At 36.9% G+C, this 22,485-nt stretch overlaps 2 protein-coding genes across 4 annotated transcripts in view; one reads left to right on the top strand and one right to left on the bottom strand.

Moving 5' to 3' along the window:
- Positions 1 to 261: 261 nt before the first annotated feature.
- On the bottom strand, positions 262 to 18,192 carry LOC145944386 (unconventional myosin-IXb). 3 transcript variants are annotated; one of them, XM_083052680.1, is made up of 15 exons: positions 17,390 to 18,192; positions 15,324 to 16,281; positions 14,950 to 15,251; positions 14,219 to 14,836; positions 13,846 to 14,144; positions 13,518 to 13,777; positions 13,129 to 13,436; positions 12,716 to 13,053; positions 12,564 to 12,624; positions 12,150 to 12,197; positions 9,361 to 10,278; positions 9,195 to 9,278; positions 6,869 to 9,114; positions 5,765 to 6,775; positions 262 to 5,535 (listed from the first exon to the last, which is right to left on the bottom strand). In XM_083052680.1, exons 3-15 carry the CDS (start codon positions 15,240 to 15,242, stop codon positions 5,438 to 5,440), a joined length of 6,582 nt encoding a protein of 2,193 aa, XP_082908806.1. In that variant the 5' UTR covers positions 15,243 to 15,251; positions 15,324 to 16,281; positions 17,390 to 18,192; the 3' UTR covers positions 262 to 5,437. The 3 variants fall into 3 exon arrangements, with proteins under 3 accessions (XP_082908806.1, XP_082908805.1, XP_082908807.1); XM_083052679.1 differs by lacking the exon at positions 12,150 to 12,197 and adding an exon at positions 11,215 to 11,556; XM_083052681.1 differs by lacking the exon at positions 12,150 to 12,197.
- A 185-nt stretch (positions 18,193 to 18,377) lies between these two features.
- The window catches only part of LOC145944390 (uncharacterized), a 54,264-nt gene continuing 50,156 nt past the window's right edge, over positions 18,378 to 22,485 (top strand). The window contains exon 1 of the mRNA XM_083052686.1: positions 18,378 to 18,640. The gene's annotated coding sequence lies outside the window, so the exon portion shown is untranslated. The remainder of the gene's footprint in view (positions 18,641 to 22,485) is intronic.

Genomic DNA, 22,485 nt, shown 5'->3' with positions numbered 1-22,485 from the left:
AAAAAAAGAAGAGAGCAAATGAAAGGTGGGTCAGAAGAGAGAAAAAAAAAGAGTGAGAGGAAGAGGTTTTGTCAAGGGTTGCGCGAATTGCGCGAGGACAGGAAAATCGGCACCAATTCTGGTCCCCAGAATCTTCGATAGATCGCTCTCTGAAAGTTCGATCGGTTTATTACGCGTGAAATCTGATCCCCGAATTACGGTGCTTAAAGTGAAGAAAGGAATATAGGGTGAAAATCGCGAGAGAATGAACGAAAGAACGCGGAGAGGAAAAAAAATTTATTTCAATTATAACACGAAGAGATATATATTCCGCTCTCTCTCTCTCTTTCCATACGTTTTGTATTTCACGTGTTGTATCTCTCTCTCGAGATATTGTTCCGCAGCTGTATGAGTAAAAGTCTGTAATCTCCATCGTGCAAACGTCATTCACGTCGTTCCTCGATCGTGCGAGAAACAACGTTAATGTCGATCATTTCTGCAAATACTTACGATACGCACACACATATACACAACACACGCACACATATATTTTGTATGTATATATAATATATTTATATCTTTTTATATGCATTATTCACGATACTTATCTCTCACGCATACACATTCGAAGAAAAATAAATGGTATGTATACATATTATATTTTGAGAGGAGTGCGTAGATTTTTTAATTTTTTTTTATTTTACGAGCGAGTCGCATTTTTCCTTATCGGAAATTAAAATCCGAGATCTGATCGCGTCGAAGCATCTAACGTTGAAAATTTACAAATAATTATAAACAAATACTTATAACGAATAAGTGCGCTCGATAAAATTTCCGCTAAGAAAGACTCGTTCGTACACAAGATTAGAGTACTGCCGCTAGTATACACCTTTCTCGGGGTACACCGTGCTACACATACATATTTAAATATAATAAGCAGAATGTCCAATGTCTCGCCGCTGTGCTTCTAAATAATTTCGATTTAATTTATATTGTATATATTAATCAAAAATATTTCAGTAAACGCATATTGAAGTAAAATTAAATCTTTTATAAGCGCAAAATATATAAAAAATATATATATGTATATTTTCAATATAGTAGGAAAAAATATATTTATTTTCCGATATCAATGATTTCGGGAGAGAGATTGGCAGACGTTCTGCTTATTGCCATTCCTTAGATTTACGTCAAGATACAAACGGGAAGAGCATTAAATCGCGACATTGTCAATGATTACCAAAAAGTATATTTCTCTCCGCGCGGTTGCCTCTCTCTCTTACATCTGAATTTGCCTTTTTTTCCCTTTTCTTTTCTTTTAAGAAATCTGCATTGTGACTGTATGACGCACTCACTAACGATCATAAGAGCGAGATTTAGAGCGCGAAAATATCCTCATCTCGCGGAGAAGGAGGAATCGGCGCGGTTTCTCGCGTTGGTGAACGGGAATCGGATACACACGCATCGCAGCCACACGCACACAACACTCGTGTTGTCAGACAGCAGCGAGCGTTTATTTTACCTATATTTATAATAAGCGTATTTCGAAAATTCGGCCAAGTAGTGCAACACCGATCTCGTTCGGTTTTCCCGTGACGCGATTCGTAACGTGACGTTGACACGCGCTCGCTGCTACCTCGATTCCCGAAAGATCGACGCTGATTAATTGTCAACGAGCCGCTTCATCGATACTGTTTGTAATATTCGACGAAGCACTCGACAAGGTAGCGCGGATCAAGAGAGAGGACAAGCAATGAGTTAGCCGGAGAGAGGAAAACGAGAATCACCGTCGTCGTCTGATGCTGATCAGCTGATCGAGATATCCGGAATTGCGACTTTTTTTACGGAACGATATTGTCATGAAGAGTTTGTTGCGCGCGCTTTACGGTATTATAATATAACTGATATTCTCTATGTACATCTTTATATATATATATATATTTCTTTTATAGACAAGATAGCCGCGGTTGCGAAAATCTCGAACGGGGATTCGCGGAGGGGAAGAGTATACATTTGATTCAGGCTCTTAATTAATTATACTTTTAATTAGACACGCTGTGGAAACCTCACGATCGCGCACGTTCTCTGCGGTGAGAGGCACGGATTTTTATTGCAGAGTTTTATTGTTCGAACGTCCGTTCGAGATTTCCGCTCCGTCTAATAAGGGACGTCTCGAGAGGAAAACCTTCATTTGCGCGATCTCAGGGTCGCGATCTCTCTGGCTCGATTCTCGCACGTTTTTCGTGCTAGAAGCGAGCCGTCGAAGAGCACCTTCCACGGTAAGAGAAGCGTATGCGTTTGTGTAGATGATACTTTACACGTACAACGATAATTAGTTCATTTTTTTTATCTTACGTCTAACCCAGTTCTGTCGCCGAAGAGAGAGTAATTCGATTTATAATATCTATTATTATAACCGTTGTGCGACTTCTACCCACCCCTTCTCCCTCTCCCCACGCCATTAAAATTCTCGAAGAATATATAGATTATTCGATTATTACCCCACATATGACAGACGAGAGATAAATCAATAATATATATACGAAATATCTCACTGTCGTAACAATGGACTAGCCAAAAATAGAGTGAAAATTAATCTTTAAATCAACCGCATATGTCGCAGAACATTTTCAACGAAATAACAAACGGATGCATAAAAAAGATTCTCTTAACATACCGTATATATATATATATATATATATATATATATATCAGCTAAAATCTCCGCGACCTATAATATACGAAAGGAGGACGACACACACTGGAACTCGCATTTCGGTAAGACGTAACGAAAATATATATTTTCTAATATGTATATATATATAATATGTATATATGTATATATATGAAATTTCTGCCGTTAAAGATCATTCCGCTTCGCCTGAAGTCATTGTGCACGCTTGTGCACCGCGATGTCATGGATTTAGATGAGAGAAAGGTAACGTTACATTTATATAACACTACAGCTTATATATCCACAGACGTAAAATGAAGACGATTTCATAACAATTCCACCTTTAAGTTATCCCTCGTAAAACTTATCGATTGTAAAAAAGGCAATTTAAAGTCCGTCCCGTTTCTCGAGACCGTCCTCTCTAAAACGATCAAAGATCGAGATTTGACGTGACGATAATCGCTTGGACAATTCATCATCGCCGAGTCGATTATTCTTAAAACGAATGTAAACGCGGGAGGCGGGTCTCTTTGTGAGTTGAGAGAGAGAGAGAGAAAAATTCTGGAAGAACAAACGAGATTTTCTCTTCTGTTTTTCTAATTATTCGATTTAATCCTAAAAGTTATCCGGATAAAAGTCGCGTGTGGTCCAGTATTCAGAGACGGGATTTAATTGAATGGAAAAAGAAAGTTTTTACCTCGTCATCGATTGCCGATACACGAAACTTAAAATATTCACCTGCTACGCAAACGTACCTATTGATTTACTCGAGAGAGGATGGAAATATAAATTCCATTCTTTTACATATATTTATATACACATATATATACACACACATATATATACATATATAAAGTATATGCAAAGCCAATTAAAAATATAGGACGCTCCACAGTATTAAAAAAAAGCAGATAATATACGCGAAGTAAAAAAATATTGAACTGACGTAAATATAAGAATGAAAAAATAATTGCGTACGAGTCTTTGGTGATTGGACGCAATAGAAAGTATAATGCATGATCCAGTAAAGTTGAAACATCAGAAATAATGAATAAAAAAATCTATATAGGTCAGCTCTCGTAATGATAAATTCACCATATCCACCGTAGTTGAAAATATCGTTATATCCGGTTGCAGAGAGCTCTGCAGTCGGAGAAAAAAAAAAAAAAAAATAATAATAAAAGGAAAAATTCGATTCACTGATTGCCCCGCCCTTCCATCCGGCATCATCATCAAGCGTAACTATTAATTCGCAGGGGAATTCAATTAAGTCCGCGGTACGTAAGTGGGGACCTGATCTGATTATCCTTATTGGACAGAGACTTCTATTACGCGAGAGATCGAAATCTCTTTCACCCCTTTCCTTTCGCATTGTCGATTTTTCCCGGATCGTCAGGCCATCGCGTACACGAAGGGTAAAGTGAAGCGAAAATCGCGAAAAGAAATCGTTGAAATTTAAAACGCACTGAATAATATATATGGATTAAAAAGGAATTAAAAGAAGAGAAATGCAATAAATGTCGAACAGAAAAGTTTGATTAGTCTCGCGCGTGAATTTGTCTATATACATAAGTACGTTGTATGTGTATGTGTGTATATTTATGCGCACGTACTTTCAGGCGTCTCAATGATATACGTCTAAGCGTGAGGAAAAAAAGCACGTTAAGTAAAAATCGATTCAAAGAACACTAAAACCGGTAGAGACCCGATAGATATACAAAACGTGTGTACCCCTATACAACAAATATCGACAGTAGAAATATAATCTTGCTTGTTAAACGTCTCTCGTAAATTTAACAATAATAACAGATTATTACGAAATTGTTATATTGCATAATATGTACAAACTATGTTTTGGTTTCCTCTTTTCTCTCTCTTGGTTCGTCCCTCAAATTCCTGCGTCTAAACCTAAACGCTTAAAGTCGACAATCGTCGTCGAAGGGGACATCTCATACAACGAAATACATACAATAAAAACATTCACGCAGGAATTTAAGGCAGTCGATTATCGATTCTACTCGAACATGACAAGTAGATCCTTTGGGAAGAGATGGTTTTTTTGAAGTTGCAGATCTACTAATGCTAAACGAATATATAGTTCTAAAGGAACAGCGCATCTACATACAGTTATGTTAGAAGAATTCTCTGTAAAAAGATTTTTTTTTACCGAGAATTTGCAACATGGTGCAACAATAAATTACATTTTTATGAACGTAAATTTGTAAAACGATTATTAATTAATGTATGACTCCCTCATCACTTTGACAAGCGGAAATTTCTTAAAATATATATTAAAGCGATACGCTTTTTTTTTCTTAATACTTTCTAAGTTTTGTGTTTTCATTTCTTATATTTAAAATGTGTAAAGCGGCGCGTCGAATAACAACACTTCTTTTAGAATCTATAGACGAACGAAACGTTGCGTTTAAATACTTTGACAGTCTTCAAAGACAGGAATGCATTGCGAATAAAATTACGTGGCGAAATTAAAATTTGTGCAGTGCTCCTATCACATATTGTATGAAGTTTTTAGACATCTCTACTGACGTTTCGACAAGAGAATGGAGTTATTTCAGTCGTACAGTTAAACATTTTTTTTTTACGGAGTCAACAAATTACGAGAGCTATCTAATTGCATTTACTAACGAGTCTCGAAACATTAAAGATTCGCTGATGGAACCAGCAATTATATAAAGTTGTTGATTCCCCGTCCTAATACAACATCTTGCATTATCTGTCGGATTACTATAGCCGTTTAAAATGCACGTTAACGTTATTCGCTATTCATACCATTACCATGTCATCGTCCATATTGATAATCGTCGGAAACGAATTGTCTCCCGAACTTTGCCTTTGAACGGGCTTCTTCCTTACGAGTCCGTCTGTGATTGATAAAAGTTAAAGGTCTTAAATCTATAAAGCTATTTATATATTTACATGCTTCTATGTCTTAAGCATTTTTCATCATTTAATCTTTTATAAAAGTCCACATTCAGTGAAACTGGCTAAATAATTTCTTGCAAATCTTTACTAAAATAAATAGCTTTATTAGCAAGATACCGGCTACCCAAAGCGTTCAATTACAATTCAATGATCGAAAAGTAGACTTACCAGCAGAAGGCGGAAGAAGATCGTCGAGAGATCCATCGTCCAGATCCGTGGCTGATAAGAGGAGATCATCGTCCGAAGAAGCTCTCGTTAGACTGGGTAAAGTGGAGGTCAAGAGAGCCTTTTCCTTCTGAATCTCCTGTATATGATCGACGAGTAATGCCTCTTCTTCGTCTCCTCGATCTCTGTCGCGATCCATCGCACCTGCCCGTCCCGCAGCGCTCGGAGCGACCGCGTTTAATTCTTCCGGGCTGAAGATTTTGGACGATCGTAGACTGGAGAGTCGATGAGTCGCTGTGTGACAGGCGGACTCGAGGGTATTTATGTCCGCCAACGTTGCTCTAACGACTCTCAACTTTTCATGCACGATCGTCTCGACGCAACGCGTTTGCCTGCCTATGTCTTGAAGAGAGTCTTGCGCGGGCAACGTTCTGTTTGTTCTGAGGATACACGGCGCGAAAACGATAGCCAGAGCCGACGGTGACATCCTGTTGTCCACCTCGTGTCGCGCCACTCGCGCCAAATGGACGATCAAGCGTTCCATCAGATCGTAATTGGGTTTCGGCAATTTCTTCAGTATAGCGAAGAGCGTGCTGATTCGATCGTGTGGATCCGTCAAGTTTGCCGCGTGCAAGAAGTCGTCATAATACTCGTAGGTCAATAGCGGTTCCGGCATATCTCTGAAAAAGCTCTTCAGCACCGCAGCTAGGACATGCACTTGATAGTTCTCAAAGTCCACCTTCTCCAAATCGCCTTCGTCCATCTTCATCTTGAGCTCTCTCACTTTGGAACTGACACCGCTCTTCCTGTATATGCCCTCGGTATACAGACCATGCATCTCGATAGTCGTAATCAATCGATCCACTACGAGTGGTACCTTGCCGTCACCGCAGTCTAACTTGTACAGCGGTACACCGAATACCTTGCGAGAGTTCGTTTCGTGCAACGAACCGTCCTTGCCGCATTCCGAGGTCGCCTTCGTATAGCACTTCTTGTGACACGTCAATTTGCAATCTAAAAACAAAAAATATATTTATTACAATTAATTATGATTATTAATACAACAAAAGAAACGTAATAAATTTATTGTATGTATGAGTTGCTTACTCTGACAAACAAGTCCTCGCTCGATGGGCCACATGAAGAAAGACGTGCAGACTTCGCAAGCGGTGGGTATGTTAATGATAGTCAATTGGAACATGTGATTGCCGTGCCGGATAGGCTCTTCTTGCTTCCGTTTCTTCTCTTTTTTCCGTTTGCTCTTACTCTGCTTTTCGGGAGCTTCAGTTTTAACGATCGTCATGAATTCATTCATGAAGCCTCTGAACGCGTTCACGCCCATCGTTACAGGGAAGTCTTCCCTCGTGTTCTCCTGCTTGCAGACAGTCTCCATAACGTGGAGAAAGTTGGCAATTAAATCAGTGTACTTGATATTGCCCTCTACGCCTTGTTGTATGGCAACGCTGTACGTGATCACCAGGTCGTCTTTAAACTTTCTGAGAGCCTGCTTGAAAACGCGATCCACTTCACTCGGTTTCCGTCCCTCCTCTTGACCCTCCATTATATAGATCTTCTTGGTGATGAAGTCTTGCATCAGAGCTAACTCCTTGGCGTCGGAAATGATCTTGTCCGTGCTGTCGGAGAAGGCCGAAGTGCCGGTTAAACTGAACTTGGACGCGACTGTCTGTTTCGTAGTGTCGTACGGTGTGCGCGGTGGTTTCCTGTTTTTCCGTCTACTCGGCGTGTTGGCCAATATGCACGGCATTCTCAGTACTCCGCCGTTTTGGATACACTTGACGTGATACAGCTGCTTGCAGTCAACGCATTTGTAGCCTTGTGTCACGAACGCGTCCATCTTCTCGTGACAACATACGCAAACGTCGTCTTTTGCGAATCTCGCCACTTTTCGGAAACGATGGCCGGCCAAGGTAAACAAATTGTTTCCTTTCCATTCGAGAAGATTCATGCCAGGAGCGAGTTTCAAATCGTTCGGGCTGGTATCCGTTCCCATTTTATCCTCGCTTAGACCCGAGATCTTCGTAGCTGGATCCGAATTTCTTCTTCGTAGCTCGAAACTCGTAATCGCGTTAGATCTCATGCGTTTACCGGGTTGTTGTCCCTTGTACGTGGCTTCGTTCTTGTTTACGGGCCAATCTGTGACGGATCGGGAAGTAGTTTCGCGCGGGTAATCTTTTCGAGACCATACGTTCGTAGTTTTATTTAAATCGCCCTCCTTGATCGTTCCGAGGAGCAGATTTCGCGTTTCCGCATTCGTTTCAACTACACTCTCACCCATAGATCGACACTGGACTTCTCTCGAGGGTCTGTTTCGTCTGGCGCTTCTCACCGGTACGTCCGGTTCATATTTCTCCTTCGATCGCGAGTTCTTTTCTTTCGGGGGCGATCTTCTCAATAAACCGCCCTTTAAAGTGCTGTCATCGTTGACAACGCTCACGATTTTCGTCGCAGTATCTCCCTCCGAATTTTGTCGTCGCAAATAAGCGAGATCTTTGATATTTTTAGCAGGTCCGTGCGTTTGATCTCGCTTCGCCAGAGATATCGGAATATTCTCTATTCGTTCGTCAGATACGCTGTTGTCGCTGAGTCTTCGCTGTTGTTTGCCGCTCGCCAAGCTTTCCATCTGAACGAAGCGATCGGTCGCGTCGAGTTTGACGTTATAGTTCGCCGCTTCGTTAGGCTTATCTTGTCGGACCTGTTCGAAGACGTTGTCGGCCACATTCTTGTAACGAGAAACGTTCGGCGAACGCGTAACGGTCGCTTTTTGTGGCACCGACATAAAGTAATCGCTGTACGCGGGCGGAAAGTCCGCTCTACGATGCCAAACGTCCGGATTCGGATTGTGCGTCAGATTAACATTAGGAGAGTGATACTTCGTATCGCGCGAGCTGGCAAACGGCGGACTCGTGTTGAAAACAGGCGGGGCACTTTGCACGGCGCTCGGGGTTTCACTCTCGGTCTCGCCGTCACTGTATCCCGTCGAGGAACTGTCAGTTCTTCTGCTCACCGAGGACAGCCGACTAGACGCGTTCGTCAGATTGACATTCGACGTGACTATCGGCGAATTATCACCGCGTTTCGTTCTCGTACTCGGCACGGGTTTCGAGCCGGAATTGTCCTGCGACTCGGAACTGTTAACACTGGCTTGAGATTCGTAACTCCTCAGACTTGTCAAACTCTCGAGGCTACTCTTGCGCTCCGCAATCTCGTCGAAATGATACGTTTCCGTATTCCTCAACGTTGCGTCGTGCAAAATTCGTTTGTTCGGCGTGAGTTTGCGTTTGGAATATGAGATGCTTGTATCCACGGCGCTCTCCCGATGCGCGTTATCGCACCTGGAAAAAGATCCATAACCTTTGCAGAGGCTGTAATATATATTTGTATATATATTGTGGAATTAAATTTTAACACTTACCTTGTTATCGTGAGCTGATTCTGAGATTCTATTTTCCGAGGCGATTCGCCATATTCCGTCAGACTCCGATCTTCCGTGAATAATCTGTATATATTTAAAATAAAACAATACAAAAAGTTATCCATATCATTTTTTAATATATATATATATAAAAGCATTTACTTACTCTTCGCTATCCCGATCTTTGGCGCATATTTTGTCGTATAGAAGCTCCTTATATTCTTGAATTTCCCTGACTTCCTGAACTTTATCCAGTAGTGGTCTTTTTCGCTTCTTCAATTCATTAAATTTCTTTCTGGCGTTATTACCTCTGACATACGCCTGGAAAGTAATTACACACGATTTCAGCTTTTTAAACCAGCTATGTTGTTTGTATACTCTCCAGGCGGTTTGTATATGTAACGCAGCTTCGGTTCTTGCACGAAGGACCTGAGCTAGTCGCTGTGCAGTGACCATCCTCCAAAAAGATTGTATTTGTACGATGGCATTTTTCAATCTGAGGAATTTTCTCCTTTCCAGACAAGCACGGAACCATTTCTGTATGGTGGTAATGCTCGTTATAATCTGTTGATGTAGCTCGATGTCCAGTTTGATCTTTTCAGATTCTCTGAGAAAGACTTTGGTGGTACCCAGCTGATAATTGTCTCTGTTGAGATTGAGAGTAAATAGAAAATTCCTCACGTCTGATTGCGAGCTCAAGAGACCCTTGGGAAGCAGCATTCGATAGAGCTGTATAAATTCCTCGTACGTTAATCGCACATTGAAACCAGCTTGCCTTATTCTTACAGTCTCCAACATTCCTGTATATCGCAGTTGCCGTTGCACCGTTTCCTCATCGAATTCATTCGGTACTTTATTAGCGTTGCTCTTAATGCATCTGATAAAGAAAGGATTAGCTTGATTCAGAGTGTCCATCAGACTATGCAAGCTCTGCTGAAATTGCGCGGAAACTGTCATGGGCTGTTTTCTGGCCTTTCCCGGTCCGGTGCCATAACTCTGAGTTCTTCCGGCGAGTGTTTTCACAGTTTGCAGATTTTTCAGACCTTTTTTGCCGCGTTCCCTCGGTCGAAATGATTTATTTTTCCTGTAAACGTTTCCATGCTAAGATTTAGATAAAGAATAGATACTAAGCTAACAATAAGATATATTGTTATCGTACAATGTATATTCCTCCTCCTGTTACTTCACATCATTATCTTTAAATTACATATGGCGCACTGTATAATATGTATAATCGATATGTATACACAGAAGAAGGAATTACACTTTAGTCATATTCTATTGTAATAGTGCCTTATATGTATAAAAAAATATATATATCTAATAATATAAAATAAAAATATAAAAGCTGATATAGAAGAAAATTAGTAAAAAGTATGATAGTAATACAATATATAAATAGTTTTATGATAAGAAACAAGATAAGCTTAAATATAAAGCTATGTCTATAATTTAGAAAATATCTATTATAAATGTTAAATAAAATATTAATATACAGGATTGTATTATAATATATATTCAATTCATGATTATGATTACGAAATTACTTCAATGTTCTACGTTACATTTATAGTGCTATACTTTACCATGATTATATCAACGTAGCCACAAGTATTCTAAATAAATTTATACATTTTTTCTAAAGATTGTTATTTCATAAAGAAAATATTGCAAAACACTCAGCATGCAGCAATCAGCATTAAATAATATATCAAGATTGATGAATTAGATGATAAATGATTTTATGATGATGCACGATACTCTTTAATCATCGAAAGAGATGCAGCGCGTGTGTTGTATATCGTTAAAGAATTAAGATAAATTGATAAAGCCACATTGGTACAGCTTTAACATATCAATAATCTACGAGAATGAACTATTACCTACGAAAGGAAACCCATCACCAACCCGAGAATTGCTATAGAGCGAATACTAATCTTGGCTTGTGTAGAGCAGTAATTTTTCATAGCTTAAATTACATTATTATTAATTGAGTATCAAGTAGATACATTTTACATACATGACGATCTGATTAGCGCGTTCCATGACATTTGCTTCGTCTTTTGGAAGTACCCTCTCTAGTGGTGTGTGAGTATCTCGTCTGAATTTATTATTACTAAGGGGCTGGTCTTCCCTGCCCCGCATTATGTAACCACCTTTGGCCGATGTAATGTTTGATGGGTATTGCGTCTGATTAATGTTTCTAAATTGCGGCCACGATAGGCGATTGTTGTTTATATTGTCGTTGTTTTCGATTTGTATAGAAGATAATGTGGCAGAAGGAGTGGTGGGACCCCCGGCCGGCGGTAAACATACACTGCGTTGCTTCTGATAGCTTGGTGGGCGAGTATGTTTGTGTGAACTGAAAAATTCTCTAGTCCTTAGTTACTTCGTCGAGAAACTGACGATATTTCTTACGATTAATTCATTAATTAAATAGTTATTTATATTTTTGATATTTCTTTTTCCAGCTGCTTCTCTACCGAATTTTAGATGTCTTCAAGGAATATCTCATCAATTGATGAACGATTTAAGTATAAGAAAAAAATAGAAAAAGTGAGAGAAGATGACATGAAACTGTATAAAAGAAAACTTAGTTTTGCGCCATGAATCATGCCCAAGTACAGTAGCAAGAAGAACATTGTAAATGGTAATTGTATGTACGAATGTCATGAAGATTGCATTCTAGTTGCAGCTAATAATATAAGAGGTGCAAACATAAATTTAAATAAAATCTGTAGACATAGAAAAAGAATTGGAGCAAAAATATATGGATTTACAAATTTACTCTATTTATATGGATATTTTATATTTGTAAAATTATTTTACTGAGTTTGACTGTTAATTTTATAACATAATTTGCGTTGTAAATCCATGGGACGTATCAACAAACAAAATATATAATATTTGCCAAAAATTACAGTAAAATATACAGTGGATCAAAAGACCACTTACGCAATTCGGTTAATAGTTAGATTGACGGCCGATAACGTCACAAGATGGCTACAAAAGGACAAAAGACACATGGCCAATATAAATATAAAGATTTATCATAATTTATATATATATACATACGTATATATATATATAAACATCAAGACTCTGTCAGCGTGATGCATATATTATTAATACACAACGTAGATTCATACGCCGTTCATACGTAGATGAGACAATATACAGATCAAACATATTTAAGAAACAAGCGCAACAACATCAGCACTTTCTTCTTACAGTTGTGAATGTAATACTAATATATCTTGCTCTATTATAAATTACATGTGGAAGCGTTTGATACTTTCTTTCATTACCGTTCATATATAAAGAAATATTCTATTTCATTAAAGATGTTATAAAAAGTTTGAACGTTACCTTATCAAATTCTCGTTAGGTGTCCTGTATCTATTTTGTACAGACGTTTTGTTTCCATCAACTGAAAGGAAATAAATATTTATTTACTTTCCTTGCATTTTTATTCGATGCATTAATAACGTTTAAATAACACATCGTAATTCAATACGTGCCTCTACCATGTCTGTGCGCTCGACCGGCTTCTTGAAACGCAAAGTGAGCGCGAAAGAAAGCCCGTAGTATGGCCCATCTGAATACGGCAACTGGATCAGCGCCGACTAATTCCCGCACGAAAGCGAGGGAGGAATTTTTCAGTACTCCGACTACACCATCGGGTCGCATTAGGTCTAGATTCTTTTCTCTCATATTGGCAGCTTGATACTTGACTGCACCAGCATAATGGTGTACCACGAATGCCGCTTCTCGTCGCTGCGGTGCCTCGTAGAACTGATTATCTTTATGCACAGTGTTGAATTTCTGTAGCAATGTCTCATTCGTTGCACCAGGAAAGCTGTAAAGCAAAGGTCAGATATTTGAATCACATCTCTCCACAGTTTTTAGAAAATATTGAAACAATGATACTTACTTGCATTGATCATCAAGAAGACACAAGAGACCGTTCGGTTTTCCTTCGATGAGATTAAGACATCCAGAGTTGTCGCTATATCCTATATCTGTCCATCTAATTCCTTGCTTTCTATATTCTCGTTGCTCGTATTGGAAAACATGTTGATTAAAGTAATGTTGTAATTGTTCATTCGCATAATTGATACATAGTTGCTCAAAACTGTTGCATGTCTTGAAATCCTCAAAGCCGAATATATCTAATACACCTATACTATTGCCTTGATGATCTCTCAGGGTGTCCTTTTTAGAAAGCAGTGCATGATTCACCTGATACAGACGATATCGATTATTTCATTTGTTATCCTCCTAACAATTATATTTGTTTTTGCAGAGACATCTTTATTATACCTGTAGCACAATCCAATCGAATAAAGCTCCATATAAACACTTTGCCATGGCATCGCGTGCCGCGATCGCTTCGGGAAGTCTGTAGTTAATAACTAAAGTCTCGCCGGAAGCTCTTGCACGTTTGGCGGTAAGTGCAGCCAAAAGAGTTTCTTGTTTTACTCTAAGAAGTTCCGATATCAGTGCAACTACTTCCGGATTTTTGACGCCTACGGCCTCATCGTGATGATGATACGACTTTCTTGGTTGAAATTCAACATTACCTGAAATTGAGAATTTTTAGTCACTCTATTCACAGAGACGCATATGATACAAGCGATTCGATAATTACCTAGCAAAAGGACCGCCGACAGAACTGCAAAAAGCCGCCTTTGCTTTTCCGCTGTAAAGCCTACCATTTCCATCGATTGTTTTAATCTCGAAAACTCATGCCGTTCGTCGATATTCTCCAATCCGTAGCAACCGCTTTTATTTAAGTAATTATACCGATCACAGCTCTCCAAGTGTAACAGTTGTTTCTCTTGTTCGCTCGCGCCAGCCAACAGGTAATAAAATACGTGATAATTCCTTTCGTTTCGTCCTTGAGAGACAATCCTGGATTTTTCCAGAAGGTATTTCTGAACCACAGCACTGTAAAATCAGCATCTAGAAGATTATTTTCTCCCCTTACATTTTAGAACGTGCATTATTATTGCAGAACGTACCCATGGACCATTCCATTTTCCTTGTAATTTACTTGGATAAACTTGCCAAAGCGACTGCTATTGTTATTGTGTGCCGTTTTTGCATTACCAAACGCTTCCAAGACAGGTCCAGCGCTCAGTATTGTTTGTTCCACTCCGCTACCATGTGAACCTTTTTGACTAAGTGCTGTCAAGTGATGCAAGAGGAAATTTGTCGATTCTGTTTTACCAGAACCGCTTTCACCACTAATAACAATACACTGATTCTTCTTTTCCTTAAGCATACAATGATAAGCTGCATCGGCTATGGCAAATATATGCGGAGGTATGTCTGGGCCCAATCTTCTGTTTTGATATAATTTTACATATTTCGGATTGTAGATGGGATAAAATTTGAATGGATTCAAGGCAATCAGTATGCTGCCGACATAGGTATATATGTTGCCAGCCAAAAACCTAGCCCTCAGATTATCCAACAGCGTCTGCTCATTCAGATCTGGAAGCTGACACAGATCTGGATATTCCTTGTCGCGTGGTTGATAAAGGAATCTATTGAAATAGTCCTTTAGAAGTTGTGGATCCATAGGAAATCTACTATCGGACCATAAATAATCTGGTTGCTTCTTTCGTAAATAAAATCTGAAAGTTCAAACATAAAAATTATGTTAGTAAAGGTTAGTAAAGAATTTCTCGATTCTTAAATTAAATAATTAATAATAATTATTTTACAAAGCATATTGTATATAATAGACCTATAATATTCTTGCTGGGCATCGTTTTTCGGCCACAGTAACATGAGTGCCACAGGACACTCAGCGGGACCAAGTCTTCTTTCCTTACACTCCTGCCCAACAGAATTTCCTACTACTTCCGCTAACTCATAGCTATTTGAAACAGCAGCATCAACAAGCCCGAGCCTTTCAATAATACATTCCACTATCTCTGCTGATGAAGTCTGTTTCGTGGCTTTAATGGATAATGCCTCATATTCAGGGCTCCATTCACCCACAAATACTTGCACTACTCTAGATCCACTGTTTTCCATTTTTTAACCCTAAGATAATAAAATTATAAAGACAAAGCAATTTATTTTACACACGATTCACTCAAATAGAACAAAATATACCTTATATTTAAGAGGGTTAACAAGTATGTCCTCTGTCATCTATACAATATTTCACATATGTTGTTTCTCCTTCTTGTTTACTTGTTATATACAACCACTGATTTAAATGTTTAAAATAATTATTATACATTTTGTTTTTTTTCCCCAAATTTACAATAGAATATGATCTCAGTGTTTATGGATTATTTACACGCGTTAATTATATTATACTTTTGCAGTAATTTCGATTTACTTTACTGTTGTTAAATATACTTGTCAGTTGACAAGATAGATTTTAAGAGAGTTAATAAATGTTTTAATTACACACACATATATGTATCATTTATAAAGTTTTAAAAATAAATCTGACAAAATAAAAATTTGGAGGTATCTCTTCTGGTCATAAAGCATATTAATAAGAAATTGTAAAGCCCTTCCAAATTATTCCCAAGTCTTTCTCAAGTCCATTACAGAATAGCATGACTCATAAAATAGAATAGAGTATTCAAACTGTGTAGCGGTTAATAATTATTAGAGTAATAAAATAGAGTCATTAGAGAATTACTTTATTCTTTTTTTTTTTAGGATTTATAGATTCAGTCGACTTTATAGGTCCTTGTTCCTGATTTGTTCATTAAGAGTCGGAGTATTTTTGTTAGTTGTAGAGTGGTTTGTTTCATTTGAATATCAAGTTTTTAGCATAAACTGTCTATTGGAACCTTTCTGACAGCTATTAAATTATTATCACAACATTCACTGAACAGGTGACAAGCGTGGGTGTGCTATTGTTGGTAGGCAGTAACTTAGTTTCCTTGTTCTGGCAAAAATCCAAGGTCTTCAGCAAATTAGGTCTTCTATTGTAAATATTCTTGTATCTCCTGAGTATTTCAGTATATTTATTGCAATAGTTTACAGTTATGGCTGTATATCGTTTCCATCTATTGCACAAAGTTTTTTCTAAACCAGAAAAGTATCCTATCTGAAAAAATATACACGATGCGTTAATGTAAAGATAGTGTAAAATTTGTATAATCGAATATATAAGCATTTTTGCAAAAGGTGTATTTATAATATCATTTCAGATATGTCTAATAAATATATATTAAAGTAGATAGACATCTCATATTTTAAAACACAATACTTGAAATTTTAAATTAATATCCAAAGGGATCAAGTTATACACATAAAATGAATCAATCTGATTTTAGATACGATATAATCCATCTTAGTCTGCGATGTAACAAGAATGGAACAGGTGGTGCATTGAATTTCTATTTTAAACGAGCACACATCAAGATAAAACGCATATTGAATTATATAGGAGAAAGACAATTATTAGAGCGGCTATTACAAGCCACAAAGTCTGATTAAGAATAATTGAAAATTTCGATCATTTTAATCCAAGCTGTCACGACGCCAATCTACTGCCAGCAGAGAATGTCAACTTTGGCACATCGGACGCGACGCATATGCACGTGTTTCGCGATGCATCCGAATTTAAAAATATCTCATTTCTACCCTGGACAATTCTCCGGCGAATTCGCGCACGCAAATAAACGCACTCTGTCGCGACGATAAAAACATCGTCGCCCCAAGAATATAGCAATTCGGTCGCGGTCCAGGGGCTCTCGTCTCGGATTGGCAACAGATTGTGTGATTCATATACACGTACACGTACACAAAGGAAGGCTAAGAGCGGCATTTAAGTTTCCGCGAAACGCGATTGTTCGCTCCGTCATTCCGTCAGCATTGTAGAGTTTGACATTTGGAAAAGGGATACTTGGCGATAGATTGACGGGTCATGGACCATGCCACTAATCGGGGACGGCAGTATCGTGACAGGCGAACGTCAACATGATAAACCGGGCTTAAAGTCGCAGGAATTTCTCGAGCGAGGCTAATCACGATACGCGACACACTCGACGCGCGCGATATCACCGCGAAAGAATGTATATGGTTGCAAGTTGCGAGATTGCGAGGCACTGGCAAGCAAGCAAGCAGGCTGGCTGGCGTGCGTGCGTGCGTGCTCGTTCACTTGCGTGCGAGGGACCAAAGAGAACCGCCTCGCGGCCTTGCGATCCGTTTACCTCCTTCGTCGATCCCGGGATCCACGTCGCGATGCATCGTCCTCCAGGAGTAGCGGGACAATACTTAGCGTGTACACAAACATCACGCTGTCATGGGCTCCAGGAGTTCGCCGCCGCGTGAAAATGCTGCCGTTTGTCCTCGAGGCCCCGATCTCTCTCTCTCCTCCCTCTCGCATCCGCTTCCCCGAGCTTCGCAGCGGATCCCTTCTTCTCGCTCGCTCGCCCGCCCGGTTCTCTCTCTCTCTTTCTCTCTCACTCTCTCTCACTCTCTCTCTCACACTCTCTCTCTCTCTCACTCTCTCTCTCTCTCTCTCCCTCTTTCTCTATCTCCTTCTCCCTCTTTCTCTCGCTTCGACGAGCGCGGCGAAAATCGCCAGAGACCAACACACACCGAGGCGAGCGACGATGATTGATTCACTCGCGATAGCGTTGCACCACGTTCAACGGCGCGCCTCCGTTTTCCTCGACCTCGGACGGTCCGAGGGACACAGACGACGATATATATCAGACGGACACACGCGCGCGCGTACAATACGGGCGGATTGACACTTGGGTAAACACGCGTCGCGCGATCGGCACTGCTGGACGTCGGGGGTTCACGCGCGCCGGCCTCTGGTACCTCGCGAAAACGCTCTCGGGATCGCAGCGAGTCTCCCTTCACCGCGGCTCTTCGCGCGAAATTTCACTCGCCCGCCGCGGAAATTCACCGATGACACGGATGACGGGGCCCTTGCCCAGGTTTATCGTCCTTCGTCTCCGCACGGGATCCTGCGTCCCGATACGTCCACCATTTCGATTTTTTCGGTCACGTGATACGCGCCGACGTACGTCGATTGGTCGCGCGAGCGCGACGACGTGATCAGTTCGGGCGACGAATGCTTTTGGAGCCGTCTGTCGCTGACACGACGAAGCCTTTGTCCACGTACGAATACCGATGCTCGTTGATTTTTTTATTTCTCGCGACGATCACGTCGTCACATTTATACATATGCCAGATCGAAGCGTAAAAATTTATGCTACTGCTCGACACGTCATTGTGTCGATGCGTAATTGACGCGATACGTCATGACGTCGTTATCGACTCGAAAGTATTCATGACGCCAACGTCCTCTGTGCGCAGGCGGAAGAATTACCGACGGATTTCGATGAGGAACGCTGAGAGAGGGCGCGATCTATCTATGGTGTCCATGATGGCCATGTCTACGCGTGAAGTCAACGGCTCGACGATGCGGGGGAAGCGGGGACAACAATGTGAGTAGAATAATTAATATATTTAATAGTAATGTAAGCAATAAACCCGAGAAACATGACGCTATATCGATATATATATTGGGCATTGTCGAATACGAAATGTACGAGGCAGAAATATCGTCTCGAAGAATAAGCGGTTAAAATTTTAAATTTCACTCTTCTCGTCTCATTGTCAGATCGATTTTTCATTATTATATTTTTCCATCCTCGAAATATATCAAGGGATCTGTCGCTAAGATATCGCAACTTCCTGAAAAAGACGTTCGCATGCTTCTTACTGGCGTAGTTAGATTCACGAAAATAGATATTCGATAATGCTCGAGCAAGCGCCTTTGCAATCTGAGAATTAACTTCTCCGAGAGCGTGATCATCATGGAACAGCTCGTCCGCGTTATTTTCCATTTGGCCCGTTTACGGCATTGAACCATTCGGGCGGACTCGTGCATTTTTTAAATAGCAATCGGCCCACGATAGCCGGTCAACTATAGGTTAAGTGAAATATCGATAAAAGGGAATATGTATATACATATATATATACATCAGGATACGCGCGCGATCTTGAGCGCACGAATACGCCCTGAATATATCTCGCTAATAAAATATGTTCAGTTACTTTCAACATGCGTTGCAACAAGTTCAGTCGCTAATTTAACGAAGGAGTAAAAGAGGAAGTTAGGAATAATGAAAAATATATATATACATATACTAGAACAACACAAGCGCGCGCTACGTCATTTCTCGATTTTGTATACAAAAGAATGATATTTTTATATAATTTATTTAAACTTGATTAATATATTTTGACAGCAATTAGTTGATTAAAACGTTAAATTGCAAATTAAATTTTAAAATAAAAATACGTATTAAAAATTAAAATAATATGATTATAAATAATATGTTATAATACTTTAAACTTAAATAATATTTTTTGACAAATCAGCTGATAACTGTTAAAAAATATTAATCGAGCTATTATAACATTTTATTTAAAACATTATTATTTTATGTTTATTACATATTATATTATTTTAAGAATCACTTAACAAATTAACGTTTTAATCAGCTGATTTCTGTAAAAAAATATTAATCAGATAAGACATTATAACATATTATTTACAACATATTACTATTTTACATTTTATAACATATTATTATTTTAAAATTTAATTAGCAAATTAACGCTTTATTAATATTTTTTGACAGAAATCAGCTGATTAAAGCGTTAATTTACTAATTAATTTTTAAAATAAAAATATGTTATAAAATTTAAAATAATAATGTTATAAATAATACAATGTTATAATTCCTTAAACTTGATTAATATTTTTTGACAAAAATCAGCTAATAACTGTCAAGAAATATTAATCGAGCTATTTTAACATTTTATTTAAAACATTATTATTTTATGTTTATTACATATTATATTATTTTAAGAATCACTTAACAAATTAACGTTTTAATCAGCTGATTTCTATAAAAAAATATTAATCACAGATAAGACATTATAACATATTATTTACAACATATTACTATTTTACATTTTATAACATATTATTATTTTAAAATTTAATTAGCAAATTAACGCTTTATTAATATTTTTTGACAGAAATCAGCTGATTGAAGCGTTAATTTACTAATTAATTTTTAAAATAAAAATATGTTATAAAATTTAAAATAATAATGTTATAAATAATATGTTATAATTCCTTAAACTTGATTAATATTTTTTGACAAAAATCAGCTGATAACTGTCAAGAAATATTAATCGAGCTATTTTAACATTTTATTTAAAACATTATTATTTTATGTTTATTACATATTATATTATTTTAAGAATCACTTAACAAATTAACGTTTTAATCAGCTGATTTCTGTAAAAAAATATTAATCACAGATAAGACATTATAACATATTATTTACAACATATTACTATTTTACATTTTATAACATATTATTATTTTAAAATTTAATTAGCAAATTAACGCTTTATTAATATTTTTTGCCAGAAATCAGCTGATTAAAGCGTTAATTTACTAATTAATTTTTAAAATAAAAATATGTTATAAAATTTTAAATAATAATGTTATAAATAATATGTTATAATTCCTTAAACTTGATTAATATTTTTTGACAAAAATCAGCTGATAACTGTCAAAAAATATTAATCGAGCTATTATAACATTTTATTTAAAACATTATTATTTTATGTTTATTACATATTATATTATTTTAAGAATCACTTAACAAATTAACGTTTTAATCAGCTGATTTCTGTAAAAAAATATTAATCACAGATAAGACATTATAACATATTATTTACAACATATTACTATTTTACATTTTATAACATATTATTATTTTAAAATTTAATTAGCAAATTAACGCTTTATTAATATTTTTTGACAGAAATCAGCTGATTAAAGCGTTAATTTACTAATTAATTTTTAAAATAAAAATATGTTATAAAATTTAAAATAATAATGTTATAAATAATATGTTATAATTCCTTAAACTTGATTAATATTTTTTGACAAAAATCAGCTGATAACTGTCAAGAAATATTAATCGAGCTATTATAACATTTTATTTAAAACATTATTATTTTATGTTTATTACATATTATATTATTTTAAGAATCACTTAACAAATTAACGTTTTAATCAGCTGATTTCTATAAAAAAATATTAATCACAGATAAGACATTATAACATATTATTTACAACATATTACTATTTTACATTTTATAACATATTATTATTTTAAAATTTAATTAGGAAATTAACGCTTTATTAAATAATTTTTGACAGAAATCAACTAATTAAAACGTTAATTTGTTAATTAAGTTTTAAAATAGTAATATGTAATAAAAATTATAAAATAATAATATGTTTTAAATAATATATGTTATAATTGCTTAAACGCGATTAAATTTTTTGGACAGTTATCAGCTGATTTCTGTCAAAGAGTATTAATCGCAGATGAGGCATTATAACATATTATTTAAAACATATTATTATTTTAATTTGTATAACATATTTTTATTTTAAAATTTAACTAACAAACTAACACTTTATTAATATTTTTTGACAGAAATCAGCTGTTAAAGGGTTAATTTGCTAATTAAATTTGCCGCGGCGGCAAGTAGTTATGTCGCGCTTTACGCCGAGCCTTAACAAGTAGTAAATCACGTTCGCGCGAGACGCGTGAGCAGTCAGTCGCGTCGCTGACTCGTACTACTGAGAAAGCGATCGGAACTCGCGCTCTGCGATGTTCGTATGTGCGTAAATGTCGCGTCACGTACAAAATAACAAACACGTGCTTTCCGTGAAATATAAAGTCCATTTGTACATTTAAGAATTAAAAAAGTCCGTCGAGAGATAACGAGATTATAAAAAAAGAATAAAGATCACGAAATTAATTAAAGATCGAATTAAACATCGTTATATTTTATTCAGATAAAAAAAGTAGTTAAAGATTCATTAAGAAAAATATGTAAAAAAATATATGAAAAAATTCAAAATCTTTACAATAATAAAAAAAGTAATCATGTATATTTAATTGTTTAATTTTTCAGAGATGTGTTATTGAATTAGTAAAAAATGTCTGATTTCTTTAAAAGTCACTTTCTAAAAAAAATTATGACATATTCAAAATATATAATTATTTTAAATTTTATAACATATTCTTATTTTAAAAATTAATTAACGTTATAATCAACTGATTTTTGTCAGAAAATATTAATAAAACGTTAATTTGCTAATTAAATTTTAAAATAATATGTTATAAAATATAAAATAGTAATATGTTGTAAATAATATGTTATAATACCTTATTCTTGATTAATA

The sequence above is a fragment of the Prenolepis imparis genome, unplaced genomic scaffold (assembly GCF_030444845.1).
Source record: "Prenolepis imparis isolate NDT839.2.m4 unplaced genomic scaffold, iyPreImpa1.0 SCAF_13, whole genome shotgun sequence".
Taxonomy (NCBI): Eukaryota; Metazoa; Arthropoda; class Insecta; order Hymenoptera; family Formicidae; genus Prenolepis; species Prenolepis imparis.
Note: the sequence above shows the minus strand (reverse complement) of the source record. Positions and strands in the feature narration are given on the sequence as shown.

What these genes read in the sequence shown, in the direction of transcription:
- LOC145944386 (XM_083052679.1), bottom strand. Translation starts at nt 15,242, where the DNA reads ATGGAAAACAGTGGATCTAGAGTAGTGCAAGTATTTGTGGGTGAATGG. An exon ending in AGCGCACAGACATGGTAGAG is followed by an intron (nt 12,625 to 12,715) that starts GCACGTATTGAA and finishes ATTTCCTTTCAG; the next exon opens with TTGATGGAAACAAAACGTCT. An exon ending in CCTAACGAGAATTTGATAAG is followed by an intron (nt 11,557 to 12,563) that starts GTAACGTTCAAA and finishes AGAATTTTTCAG; the next exon opens with TTCACACAAACATACTCGCC.